At 32.7% G+C, this 14,183-nt stretch overlaps 1 protein-coding gene across 1 annotated transcript in view; it reads left to right on the top strand.

Annotated features, from left to right (window-relative positions):
• Window positions 1–1,241: 1,241 nt before the first annotated feature.
• The window catches only part of LOC108735969 (glycine-rich cell wall structural protein-like), a 27,718-nt gene continuing 14,776 nt past the window's right edge, over window positions 1,242–14,183 (top strand). The window contains exons 1-7 of the mRNA XM_018468212.2: window positions 1,242–1,247; window positions 1,332–1,377; window positions 1,834–2,031; window positions 2,390–2,479; window positions 3,277–3,366; window positions 4,715–4,816; window positions 6,148–6,294. Of these exons, the coding sequence (XP_018323714.1) occupies window positions 1,242–1,247; window positions 1,332–1,377; window positions 1,834–2,031; window positions 2,390–2,479; window positions 3,277–3,366; window positions 4,715–4,816; window positions 6,148–6,294 (679 nt within the window). The remainder of the gene's footprint in view (window positions 1,248–1,331; window positions 1,378–1,833; window positions 2,032–2,389; window positions 2,480–3,276; window positions 3,367–4,714; window positions 4,817–6,147; window positions 6,295–14,183) is intronic.

Raw genomic sequence — 14,183 nt, 5'->3', positions numbered from 1 at the left:
AATCTCTGAACGAGAGACTCGAATCTCTAAACGAGAGACTCAAATCTCTAAACGAGAGACTCGAATCTCTGAACGAGAGACTCGAATCTCTAAACGAGAGACTCAAATCTCTAAACGAGAGACTCGAATCGCTGAATTAACAATTTTATCGTTCAAGTCTCTCATACAGAGACTGTGACAGATCCATAAAAACACCTTGACTATAACTGAGAGACTGTGAAAGACGCTCTCAGAGACGCTGAAGAGAGACCGAAAATTTTTGTCTAGGGTTTTATACTCCTTTTATTTGAAAAACAAGTCTTCTTTCATTAAAAATTACAAATAAAAATAGCCTAATTATTCAAGCACGGAGATATTAAAATAATAGTCATTTAAATTTAAAGAATGTTTCTTAATTCAGTGAATTTCATTATTTCTACAGTCCTTTATACTAGAGACATGTCATTATTGATGTAAAAACATGAAAATTAAAGGAATGAACAGTAATGTAGTCTGGACTAATGCTATATTATACTAATACTAATAATACTAATCAATTTCACTGTTAATAGTAAAAAAGGGAGTTAAATACTTTTCTTTTTAAAAAAGAAAATTTTATCTTGTAAGTTTATGGAGTCTCATCTTTCACAATTTTTACTTTTTTTGTTTTCACTGTAAATTTAACGGCAATTTTCGATGATTTGCAAAATTATTTTTTTTTTGTAAACATATCTGTGCTTTGAGAATCTTTTATAAACAAAAAAGATAATAAGTTGTCAAAGTTGAATATCAACACACATCATTCCAGGTAGTAACTCAGACGTCTAAACGCCCTTCGATTTTGTATTATCAACTCGAAAATGTGAAATATTAATTACTTATCACTATCCTTTTAAAATAACTGTACCGATCACATTAAGTATTTAGTATGCAATAAAACTGTTCTATAAACCACCCTAATAAATTTATTGTCCACTGCAGAATAAAAGAGCAATTGTCCAATAATTTATATATTTACAAAATCGCCTCAGATTAATGTGTAGCTATACTCTATAGCCACAATGTATTAAATAAGTAATTGTTAGGCACTAAAAATTATGTTTATTTTTTTCAATGAAGATGAATCTTCCGGGTTAGTCAAAGAGAAATGGTATATTGAAAGATGACACGGTGAGAGGGGACCAAAATTTCTCTTACCCGAACTTAAGCATATAAAAGAAACACGAAACTTACCATTGACAGTTACAATTTCCCAACTGATCATGAAGGTAAAAACAATAATAAATATAACTATTTATTATAAGCTATTGTTACAGTTATGGCGCATAAGTGATCTATTTGTTTTCTTTCAGGTGCATCTGAATCTGCTGCTTGTGCTTATTGCCACCTCTGCGAATGGTAAGAATTCATTATCTGTATTCAAAAATTCATTTAAAATTGTTTGAGTAATGTACATTTAAGTCTATATTAGGCATGTGTCTAAACTTGATTATTTCTTAGGAATTAATTCGGGTTATATAAAAAGAAAGACAATCTGGGGTAATATTCCCATCATGCTTATTATAAGATTATAATTTTTTATTGACATTTAGTTGATAAAACTTATTGACAAAAGAATAATAATATATCGTGCACCAAATAAATTAAAATGTACATAGATTTTCACGGTAGATAGTATGATTTCATATTAAGTGGGTATTTATGTTATTATTTTTTGGTAAAATTCTTTATAATGAAAAATATTCCTATTAATCTAAAAGTAAAAGAAACATAGAATATGCATAAATCGATAGTATATAAATTGCAATTTATGGTATTTCTTAACCGTTTATTATTATTGATATATTTTTACAGCTGGCTTCAGCGGCTGGGCAGGAGGTGGAGGTGGAGGAGGCGGACATGGCGGAGGAGGAGGAGGAGATATATCCAAAATTGTTAAAATAATAATTCCCGAAGGAGGTGGCGGAGGTGGAGGTGGGCCATGGCAAGGAGGCGGCGGAGGTGGTGGGTGGCAAGGAGGTGGTGGAGGAGGATGGCAAGGAGGCGGCGGTGGTAAGTAGATAGTAACATATATATGCTTTAATTTTCTTAAACTAGGCATTGATAAAAATGCTATAAATTTAGGCAATAGATATACTTTTATTATATTGTATAAATAAAAATTAAATGTCATGTTAATAAGTGCAATAAATAAAGCAATTTGGCATCCACCACAATTACAGAAACTGAAATTTAACCTTTGAAATTTATAACTGTATTTGAGCCACCACTATAATTTTCCAGAGTTCAGTTGCTTAAATGAATGTTTACAGCTAAAAAATGAAATTAGCTTTTCTTCAAAACTATTTTATTTTATACGATATTTTAAAACCTAAATATGCAGTTCACTTTCATAGTTTACTTGAAACAGGTGGTGGAGATGCACCTGTTATAAAAATCGTTAAAGTGGAAGGAGGCGGTGGTGGCCACGGCGGTGGAGGCGGCGGCGGGCATGGAGGTGGTAAGACTCAATTTTAATTAACATTATTTAAAAATAATAGAAAACATATAACTAATGATTTCTCAGATTTTAACTTATTGTCTATTCGAAAGATTGTCAAAATTGTTAAAAATTAATCATTAAAAAAAAATTATTGGTCATTTAAAAAATAAGAACAGTTACATATTATTTTTGAACTTATCGTCAGTATTTTTAAGTGGCAAAAGGAGTCTAAAATAGACGAAAAGAAACTGCGTCTAACTATAGGAAAGTTATCAGTGAGACGAAATAATTTAACTTTACATAGCAAGAACTAATTCACTTTAAAGAATTAACGTTCACAACAATTTTAAACTATAAAACAAATAATTTTAATTTTTGACCGAAATGCATCGAATAGCCTAGCTAATAAGGGAAACCCTAACTTAAGCTTTAACAGTTTGAATTAGCAGTTCGAATTTAGATTAATAAAAATAAGTATTTATTAAGCGAGTTCGTGGTGTAAAGATTAAAAGTAATTGATTTAAATCTCTAACTGCTTTATTTAGCGTTTGCAGTGTTAAAGTTAAAAGTAGATAATTATTTTAAAGTGTAAACTATTTTACCGATTAGGATTTAAAGTTGATATTCAATATGTTTAAAGTGCTTAGTATCAATTCTTGTAATTGCGACCGAATTAAAATTATTTTTCTTGAATACTAATTACATACTCTGCTTTTCAAATCAACCAAATCCTGTAGCTCTCCCTTATCAAACTGAAACGTTTTAAAATATTTTTCGTAAATGATAAAAATCATTGATAAACAATTCTATTAAAGGAGGCGGCGACGACGCTCCCATCATTAAAATTGTTAAAGTCCAAGGTGGAGGTGGTCACGGAGGTGGTCATGGAGGTGGTCACGGAGGTGGTAAGTAAAGCAAAGCAAATTAGTTTTCAAGATTTAAGTTTTCAAAAATTCAACTGTTATTGATTATGAAACTTTTAAAAACCATTAAACAATCATTTAGTTCTTAAAACTTACTATAATAGAATGGTATAGTTCAGAATAAATCTTTCACAATAGAATTTTGAGAAAAAAACGAATCCTGAAGTGATTAAATAAATGCGAAATAACGATTAACAAGATAAGAAAAGGTATAAGACACAGATCTCGAGAAAACACAGTTTCAACTATGACATTTAATCATAAGCAAAACCACGTATGATTAACTTAATTACTAAAACCTGACTGCCTACATTTTTTAACTGAAATGGGAACAGAATGCATTTCAAACCAAATCACTCAGAAATGACTTGATCATTCAAGTCCAAATTAATGAATTATACAGATAGTTCTACATAATCACTATTTTTCACATACCTCACAGAAATGCATATGTATGTAAGCATGTATGTATGTGATGTTTCATAATCCCAATTACGCGAGATTCGCCCCGCACTTGACCAATTTAAATCGAACTAGTTCATACATTAATATAACGTGTGCACATAAGGTAAAGATTTATTATGACGGATGATCGATAAAACAAGTCCCTCGGAGGCAATTTTTCTTTTTATTCCGTCTGTTATTTGCAGTATTAAAACACAGTTTATAGAATACTATAAATTATATTATTAATAATGTGACATTTTTATTGCATCGTCAAACACATTTTACTTTACACACTGCAAAAAAAAGGTGAAATTAAACCTAAACCAATGCATTAAAGTTTTTATTAAGGTGTCATATCTCTCAATAAATATTACTGTTATATAGTAAAGTAATGACATCACTTTTTAAACATACTTTTTTTTCTATTCGCGCGTCTGTTTTATGCAAAATATTTACAAAGTGCAAGAGTAAGAAAGATCGTTGTTAAAAGTAAAAGTAAATGTGAAACTCTCCTAATTATTACTACTAGGTACAAGCATGTGTTTAAAATACATACAACTTCCGGTAACTTTCAATTGAAGTTAATAAACAAAGTCAACACTTTAATGTCATCTTGTGTGTAATGGATATGCATGAATAATAATTCGATAAGTTCAAGTTTTAATGAATGTCTTAACTGCTGTCAAAACATTACCAGGAAATACTGTTAATTGGAAGGATGAAACAGGAAACTATCACCTGGAGTAAATCGTTTTTCAGTTTTCTTTTCCATGTGATGACAAATGTTCTTATTGTGAAATAGACCTTATATCCTACTAATATTTTGACCTGGGACGGTTACCGTAACTTGTTACACTTATTTTATCATAAACTCTTTCAACAGGTGGAGGAGGTGCCCCTATAATCAAAATTGTTAAAGTCGAAGGAGGTGGAGGTGGTGGAGGACATGGACATGGAGGCGGCGGAGGGGGAGGAGGACATGGAAGTAAGTTTATTCAACTCTTTAATCCAATCGTTAACTATTAGAAATTATTATAATCAATAATAGTCCTGCTGCGAGGAACATCTCCCTCTGGTTGACATTTTATTATTATTGATCCTAGACAAAAATTTTCATTCTTTTTCCAGTCTCTCACGGCCTTTCAAAGTCTCTCAGTTATTGCCTAAGTGCTTTTATGGATCTCTCACAGTCTCTGTATGAGACACTCGAACGATAAAATTTTTAATTCAGAGATTAGAGTCTCTCACAGAGAGACTGAATTAATAAAACTGAAAAATTGAGACTCGTAGAAAGACTGGGATCTCTGAAATATGTTGAACTTAGAAAATTTTAACCATGTCTACCGAGACACCACTTACTGAGAGATTCTAGTCTCTCGTTCAGAGATTCGAGTCTCTCGTTCAGAGACTGGATACGAAATGAGGATCTCTCTATGAGCGACTCTAGTCTCTCGTTCAGAGATTCGAGTCTCTCGTTCAGAGACTGGATACGAAATGAGGATCTCTCTATAAGCGATTCGAGTCTCTCGTTCAGAAACGCTAAATAGTTTTTTTGACAGTCTCTCTCAGCGACACCAGAGAGACTCGATGAGAGACGGAGACTCGAGTCTCACTTTCAGAGACTCTGACAGACTGAACATTTTTATCTCGGGGACCTTGCCGATTTTACTCGTATGAGTTCTGTGTTGTACAAACGTTTTGTAGGATTTACAGTTTATCATTTTAAATGTTCAATATTGAGACATCCACTAAACTAGAGGAAAATCTACGCGTTTAGGTACATACTACATTTAGCCAAAGAACGAATTGCTTTTAGCATCAGTATAAAAATTAGTTCTTTTTATTAAAAATTGTATTTTGCTTTTCATTAATGTTTTGAATAATAGACTTGCTTCCAACAGAGCCGTTGTACAACTGAAATTGAATAATTAGGCGAAGGTGTGGAATAAATTTTTTCTACCTCGTTTATCTCTAAGTGCAACTTGCTTCCTTAAAAATCGCTCTAATCTAACCGAACTCTCAAAATCTTTTCAATAAAGCCAAACAGTCCTCACAGGCTTTAAAAATGAATTTATTGGAATTATATTACATTATTATTTATATGAAAAGATGTCTGAAGGTATTACGTATGTGTACGAATTTTTTTATACCACGCCGTATTTTCTAAAAGACCTGAAGATGAAATAACTCGTGAATTCTTGCATGTATTGCAAAAATGTTACAAATTAATAGAAATCAAAAATAAATACGTATTGGTAATTTATGTAATTATTCGCTTTAATAATCAAAACATAATGGTGTATTACGATATAACAGGTGGCGGTGACTTCAATGTCGTCAAGATAATTAAACTCCAAGGAGGAGGCGGAGGCGGAGGATGGCAAGGAGGAGGCGGAGGCGGAGGATGGCAAGGAGGTGGCGGAGGTGGTGGTGGTGGATGGCAAGGAGGTGGTGGTGGTGGTGGTGGATGGGACTAAATAAAAACATTCAAAACTTCAACTTCCTACTACCTGAACGGCACAAATGTGCTACATATAAACATATATTTTTGTATTGTTTTGTTATTTTACTGAATAAAGTTTGTTAAAATTATCCTCTTCTTTAATGTTTCATTGAAAACAAATAGTCTTATTAAACAAATAGGGATACCAATAAGTGTTTCAGCAGGTTATCAAGTGTTATTGTTTACTTACAAATGTTAGTGTTAACTTTCGTATGTGGTTATTTATTGGTGATGTAGTAAAGATACAGTAAAAGTCCAGAACTACTACCTCTACATTTATTAAGAACTGTTTCTGCTTCTAATATGTTTCTAAGTAGCCCTTTATTACTTTTATGCCTCCCTCTATCCTCCTACTCATTCTCATTCTTCTTCATATCTCGGTATTTTTCACATCCTCGTACAACACCATATCCTGAAATGTTTCTAATCTTTCCTTTTTTTGGAGCGTCCCCCGTTCACTTTTCATATCCACACATACGAGGTCTGTTCAAAAAGTATCGCGAATTTTGTATTTTTTCATCAAATTAATTATTTATTCATGAGTATCTATTTTGTCCCCTTCAAAGTCATCCCTACCATCGTGTACACTTGTGCCAACGTTTTTTTCACTCCTCGAAGCACTTCAAAGGATCATTTTTTGTGATCTTATTCAGTTCCTTCGATGTCATCTTTATTCTTCAATCGTAACGTAGCGTCGTCCTTTCATGGACTTCTTCAGTTTTGGGAACAAGAAAAAGTCACACGGGGCCAGATCTGCGGAATACGGTGGCTGAAGAATTATTAGTGTGTTGTTTTTCGGCAAAAATTCGCGCACAAGCAAGGATGTATGAGCAGGAGCGTTATCATGGTGTAAAAGCCAATTTTTATTATTTTACAAATCCAGGTATTTCTTGCTTCGGACAAATTGCGCATAACTTGCAGGTAATATTCCTTAAGGACCGTTCTACCCTGTGGCAAGAACTCATGATGTACCATGCCCCTGCAATCGAAGAAAACTGTAAGCAAACTATCACATTCGATCTAACTTGGAACGCTTTTTTCGATCTTGGCTCGTGCGGCAGATTCCATTGGGATGATTGAGCTTTGGTTTCCACGTCATAACCATAAACCCATGATTCGTTACATGTTATGACCCTCTGGAGCAAATTTTAGTCGTGGCGTCCAACATCTCCTCAGCAATGTTAATGCGATGCTGTTTTTGGTGATATTGAACAATTTTGGTATGAATTTCGCAGCGACCCGTCTCATGCCGAAATCATTGATAATAATCGAATGGCAGGAGTCAATCGATTATTTCAGGTCCCCAGCAACCTCTCTGACGGTGATTCGACGACTGGCCAATGCTATTTTCTTCACTTCATCAATGTTTTCGTCTGTTGTTGACATCCTGGGGCATCCGACACCCTTTTCGTGGTTCACGTCTTCTCGGTCCTCTAAGAACATTTTGTACCACCAATAAACTTTGCTTCGGTCCAGGGTAGCTTCACCATATGCCACAGTCAACATTCGGAATGCATCCGCACACTTAATTTTTTTTAATTCTTTTATATAAAATTTGAGACAGATTTTTTGATCCATTTTTTTGGAATAAACTAAAATCGAAGACGAGCCAAAGCAAGCAAAGCAGCTGTCAAAAATTAACTGAATATACAACATGGCCGTATAAGTAAAAGACATGAGTACCAACAAAAAAAACGAACATCGAATATATGTAATCCGCGGAAATTCAAAATTCGCGATACTTTTTGAACAGATCTCGTACACCTTTAATAAGGGGTAGTTCACAAAATGTGTCACTTAGAATTTCACTTTTTTCCTTTCTCTTCGTCATGCTAAGTTACACTTTCACTGACCACCTAACAAATATTAGTCCATCCCTTCCCCCTAAAAACAATCTTTTCTATGAAATATTAATCTGAAAATTCATTCTTGAATTTTTTTACCCACTACACGCTACCTCAAATTATTGAGGGAAATAAAAAATATTTCGTATTAAACTAACTCACTTCTTAAAAGTTGTCTAAATTGTATGTATGTTTAATCATAATATTTTCTAATGAAAAATAGCAATGAGAATGACTATCGTAATCAGAAACTTTAAGAACTGCTAAGTTAATAAAAACATTATTTGCGAATGTCACATTTCTTTAGACTCCCACTTTGCCTCTCCCATCTTTCTATATCTCGTCACGCTAAGCAATACCCCTTCCCCCCCCCCTTATTAGCCAACGTATTTTATGAACAACCGTTAATCGTTTTTGAAACGTATTTAAACAAGCAATCCCTGACTTTTTGATTTGCATGTTTTAAAAGTCCGCCTGTAGCCCATCTATACCTGGTGCCTTACTATTCTTTAAATTTTTTAATGTTATATCAAACTCTTCCCTCACTAATCCTATTCTAATTTATGTATCTTCACATTGTCGTCTAATACATTTCCTAATTCTAAATAGCCTAAACATTGTCTCCGTCTATCCGCTTGTTGCGAATAGAGTACAACAGAACTTTTTTAATCACTTTTTATTATTGAACACAACAAAACTACATTTAACACAATTAAAGGTTTATAATTTGGCTTGGATTTATAAAACATGCTTCTTTGTCTAAAGCTGGTAAGTGAGTGATCTCAATACATCGAATCAAAATGAATAAAATACATATACATATGAAGTTCGCGAAATTCGTTCATATCGGTTGTATACAAAACAAATCAAGCACAAAACAGTTCACCATTACCGCTTCCCCTCACTTCACTGTTAGCGTGAACACCGCTTTTTACTCATTTTCTAACAAACTGGCTCCTACCAGGGCCGGACTGGCTGGCTCATGACTGTACTTCCAAATATTATTTTCTCAAAAACGGTGGCCCACTAAATATTTCCTTACTTTTCTTGTTTTATAGTGCTCTATCACATCCTGCAAGTTTGCACTATTTTCATAAACATCCTCTAGTATATTTTCGTGTTGCTTTTATTAATCCTTCAATCTTGTTTGTTTTTTACAGGCACGTGGACCAAAGATGCAAACATGAAGCAGTATTGAAGGGAAAGGCCAGATTGGGCATAAATGCCTTTATATTTGGTTTACATGCACCCTCATATCAACTCGTCTAATTATTTATTGTTTAGTTTGGCGAATTGTGATGTGGTAAAACTAGTTACATTGTGAATTGTGTTGTTTAACTTCAGACGAATAGGTTAAATGTGTTTTTCTAGTTTTTGCGAATACGTATATTACCATTTTTACTTTCTAATACTAGAAGAAATCGAAAAGTTACGTATGGATGTCTTCTATTTCATTCAATAATATTTCTTACAATAATGTTGATTATTAGCTAATATTGTTTTACTTATATTGAGCAACTCATTTCTCATTTATTTAATCAGATAATCTAATAGGACTATACCGTATCCATGGATATACCTAATCAATATGTGTCTATCATCAATTTTTAGATCACGCTCGAACCCTTAAGTAACCCGAAAATAGGAACCAAAAAATCTAATAATTTCGTTAAAAGGAAATACATACAAGGCTCACTATCATCTTAAGAAAATGCCGAAGATTTTCACAGATTTGACAGAATCACTTTTAACCTTTTGTATTACGTGCATATATTTATTATATATATCATGAGTTTTCACCTCAAATGTCACTTAATTTTTAAATGTAGGTACACAGGTATTTTAAAGAATTGCGATCAAGCACAAGTTGAACTCGTTTAGATACTTGTAGTATGTGTACATTTGAGGTAAAAGGAACGGAATATGTATATTATTTATTGACACATATTTAGCTATTTTCATTAAAATTAACTGACGTTCATAATATAAACTTAATCTATACCTACAACCTATTACCGTGATAGACAACGCATAGCCTAAACCCTAAAACCTAGAGATTTAATTTTTGGAGAAAATATTCCTTCAGTAAGTACACCAAGAATGCAAAAATTCTATCTCCCAGGGGGATGAAAAGAAGTAGAGAAGTTTGTAAGGAGAAATATTAACTAATTAAGGGGAAAAACTGGTCAAAGGGACGAGATGTCCTTGTAAAACACTAAACAAGTATTTGCAGGTGGGGTGAACATGTAAATGGGCAGGGAGTAAAAGTGAAAATTGGAAATGTTAATTTATGGATGATGGGATCGTCGGAATGAAAGAGGAAAATGAGTGAGCAGGGTAGGGGTGGTCTTGAAGAAGAGTAAAAAGGTTATTTCTGGATAATAGACAAGCACAAGGGATAAGGGTGAAAAATGAAAATATTAAATGTTTAGCTGTGCTAGTGATACATGGAGAAAATGGAAAACGAAAATTTACCTAAATATTAAAACGATATTTACAATTTATCCCACTAGCCCGTTGCTTCGTAAGCGAAAACATTAATTTGGACCCGACTTTATAAAAATAAAATCCCAGCTGAAATAATTTTACTAGGTATTTTAGTTGACATTACAAATTTAATTGTAATAATTAAGAAATTTGAAATAATTTTTAAAGAAACATGTCAAAATTGAGATAATTAATAGTTACCTAATAAATTCTACTATTTATTATTTACAATCGAAAATTGTAATTTTTGCGTTGTCATAAAAACTTTTCTCCGTGTAGACCTTCAAAATCATGATAGTTTATAGGCTGGTATGACATTTTTTCATGCATGAAGGGCTAGTTAAAGACAAATTAGAAGTAGAAATAGGAGTTAAGAGGAGTGAAGGTTGTAAGATTATAATTTACACGGACGATTAAGGATGTAAGATATTTTAGTTTTACGGAAATACAAAGGTTAGCTCAGAATAAGAAAGGACGAAGATGTGAAGTCCGACCACTACAACTAGGACTGAAGATTCTATGATGATGATATTTTCATATATTATTGAATCCCCAGTTGCACCCATACTTTTTTATTGTTCGATTATGCACCTAATACCAGCATTCTACGAACAATATTAACAGCTATTTTATGTATTTATCTATGCAAAAGAAGTAGCTAGAAAAATAATCTTATAATTACATCGCACCCCAAAGCGATTGGACTCTCTTTATTCTTAAATTTAGATATTTAGAAAATTAAAAAAATGTACATCAATTGAGACACTTAATTTATAAATAAATTTATTTATACTTTTAGTAAAAAAAAACAAAAATTGTAAAATTATAGTAAATGTAGCTATTTTATTTCAATTTTAGTAAATATTAAATAAAATTCTTTTTTAATAAATGTAATTGCTGTACTTTCTAAAGCACTGAAAAATGTTCATAAAAGAAGTTTAACGTAAGAGACAAAGCAAAAATCAGGTTCCTCTGTTAAGTATCAACTTGTTTAAATTATTCATTATATTAGGTGGACGTTCACCGATACGCATCCTTTGTTTCTTTACCTTCAAATTTACTCTTCTAGATTGCGCATTTTGATTTATCACCATTAATTAATAACGTTTGGCAGATGCTTTCATCTCATTACAGCAAGTGTCCTTCATAAACCGAATGGGAATTGAAAGGATTCTATTTACTTCAATGTTTTCTGTTTCACTAAATATAATATATTGCTTAATATTGCAATGTAAAAACATTTAATGGGTAGCTGTTAGGAAATTATTACAATTTTTGTTCACATAATATAACGCTACACCCTACAACAGGAATGTATGTGTAACACAGATGCACGCTGATAGCTTGACAGTAACGACTATCATTTACTTAATGTAATTAGAAGCATTGATAAATTCAAATTGAAATGCGAAAGAATAACAGATGGAAAAATACCTATGATATTTTTACTTTTATTATAGCGTAAAAGATCAGACATAGTCATTATAGGCCGTGCGAAAACGACACAAATTGAAATATGATTGTCTTTTTGGAAGCTTAAAATATAAGTACAGTAAGACCCCGCTTAACGCTGTTTCATTTAGCGCTGTTTCGGTTTAGCGCTCTTTTATTTCAACCTGGGGATTCCCCGAAATTGTGCGCAGCGGTAGGTTTTATGGACCAATTTGTTGAAAATGATCCAAATTTTGACAGGAGTTAAAAAGCAAGATGAGGTGTTATAGATGTTTTATCCACTTTTCAACAACTTCTAACAGAACGCAAAAGGAAAACGCAAACTACATTAAATGCCTTCTTGACAACAAGGAAAAAAATTGGAAACAGAATAGACTGAATGATCTGACTGACTTAGAATTTTATTTGTTTTTATAAGTATATTCGTTTATATTGTTTTTTTTTAAAAAGAAATAAACGTTTGATTTTATTTTTATTAAAAAAAAACATAATTATTAAATTTAATACCTAACCAATTTTCTATCCATCTTCCCCTAATCCCATTATTTACATGTTCAGATAACCTTGTTTAGCGCTGTTTCGCATTACGCTCTACTTTGATGGAACGTATCCCCTTACTGTAATATTTTATTTTTGTATGATATTATTTTCAGAAATGTATAATTATTTTAGGACACCTGTTGCTCACATTTCTCTTTATTTTTCTAACACAAATGTAATTAAAAAAAAACATAATTATTAAATTTAATACCTAACCAATTTTCTATCCATCTTCCCCTAATCCCATTATTTACATGTTAAGATAGCCTCGTTTAGCGCTGTTTTGCATTACGCTCTACTTTGATGGAATGTATCCTGCGCGTTAAGCGGAGTCTTACTGTATGTTTTTATTCTTATGAATCCTGAATAACTATGTATGGGGTTTAGGTGACACGTAGCGTGCCTTACTTTTCTTTACTATTTATTTACTCACAACTGTGGTGAACATCATCAAAGGCGATGAGCTAAAGCCTAGCACGCACTGCGATTTTTTTAGTCGCCGCGACAGAAAAGTCGCGGTTGCAGAAAGTAAAACCGATGCGTGCACTTGCGATCAAATAATCGCAGCTTTTAGTCATTTGCAATATGAGCGTCACAGAAACAATGTGTATTGTGGCATTGTTATTACGAATAAATGCTAATAACACTAAAAGGAAGTACAAAAGACAATATTGGTTTCATTCTATTATAAATCAGAGATTAATAATACGGAAATTTTCTTTTTCCAATTTCGGATATAATTTTTTCCGTATCGAAAACACAAGGTGACGTTTCGTCTTCCTTTACAACAGAGGACTAGTAATCTGACATGTTTGATAATCACAATGTATTCATTAACTATGAACAGAATAAAGGAGTTCATTGTTCATTGTTGTTTCTACATCTGCGGCAATCGCGACGCAAGAAAAATCGATTTTTTAATCGTAACGATTATTTAGCCGCATATGTGCGGACTTGCATTTATGAGCCCGTGTTACATTTTTGCAGTGCGCGCTAGGCCTAATGGTCGAAGTCGCCTTTTGGGTCTCTCGACAATGGTTGCTAACCGGCTGTGAAAGCTTACACAGTCCAATTAACATTATACTGTCTGCGATTTTCATAATAGAACGGAAGTAAAAAATATAAAATCGATTCTCAGACGGTTTCCGGTGTTATCAACTTCTGCTGCAAGAATCAAATAAAAAATCGTAAAATTATTATTTATCAAGTAATGCCTTTAGATCGAAAGACGGTGTAAAGTCATGACGAGATCGTCAAAGGAAACCGTCTGTAGATAATTGAATAAGTGGTTATTATTTTGACATTCGTTCAATGAAAATGGCACAAGGCGATAATGAAAAACGAAAGTTTACCTAAATATTAAAGCAATATTTACAGCTTATCCGACCAGTTCGCTGCTTCGTAAGCGAAAATTATAAAAATTACAATTTGGACCCGAATTTGTAAAAATAAAACCCAATCAGAAATAAATTTACTAGGTATTTTAGTTGATATAACAAATTTAATTGCAATAATTTTCGCTTACG

The sequence above is a fragment of the Agrilus planipennis genome, unplaced genomic scaffold (assembly GCF_000699045.2).
Source record: "Agrilus planipennis isolate EAB-ADULT unplaced genomic scaffold, Apla_2.0 scaffold4, whole genome shotgun sequence".
Classification (NCBI taxonomy): domain Eukaryota; kingdom Metazoa; phylum Arthropoda; class Insecta; order Coleoptera; family Buprestidae; genus Agrilus; species Agrilus planipennis.
Note: the sequence above shows the minus strand (reverse complement) of the source record. Positions and strands in the feature narration are given on the sequence as shown.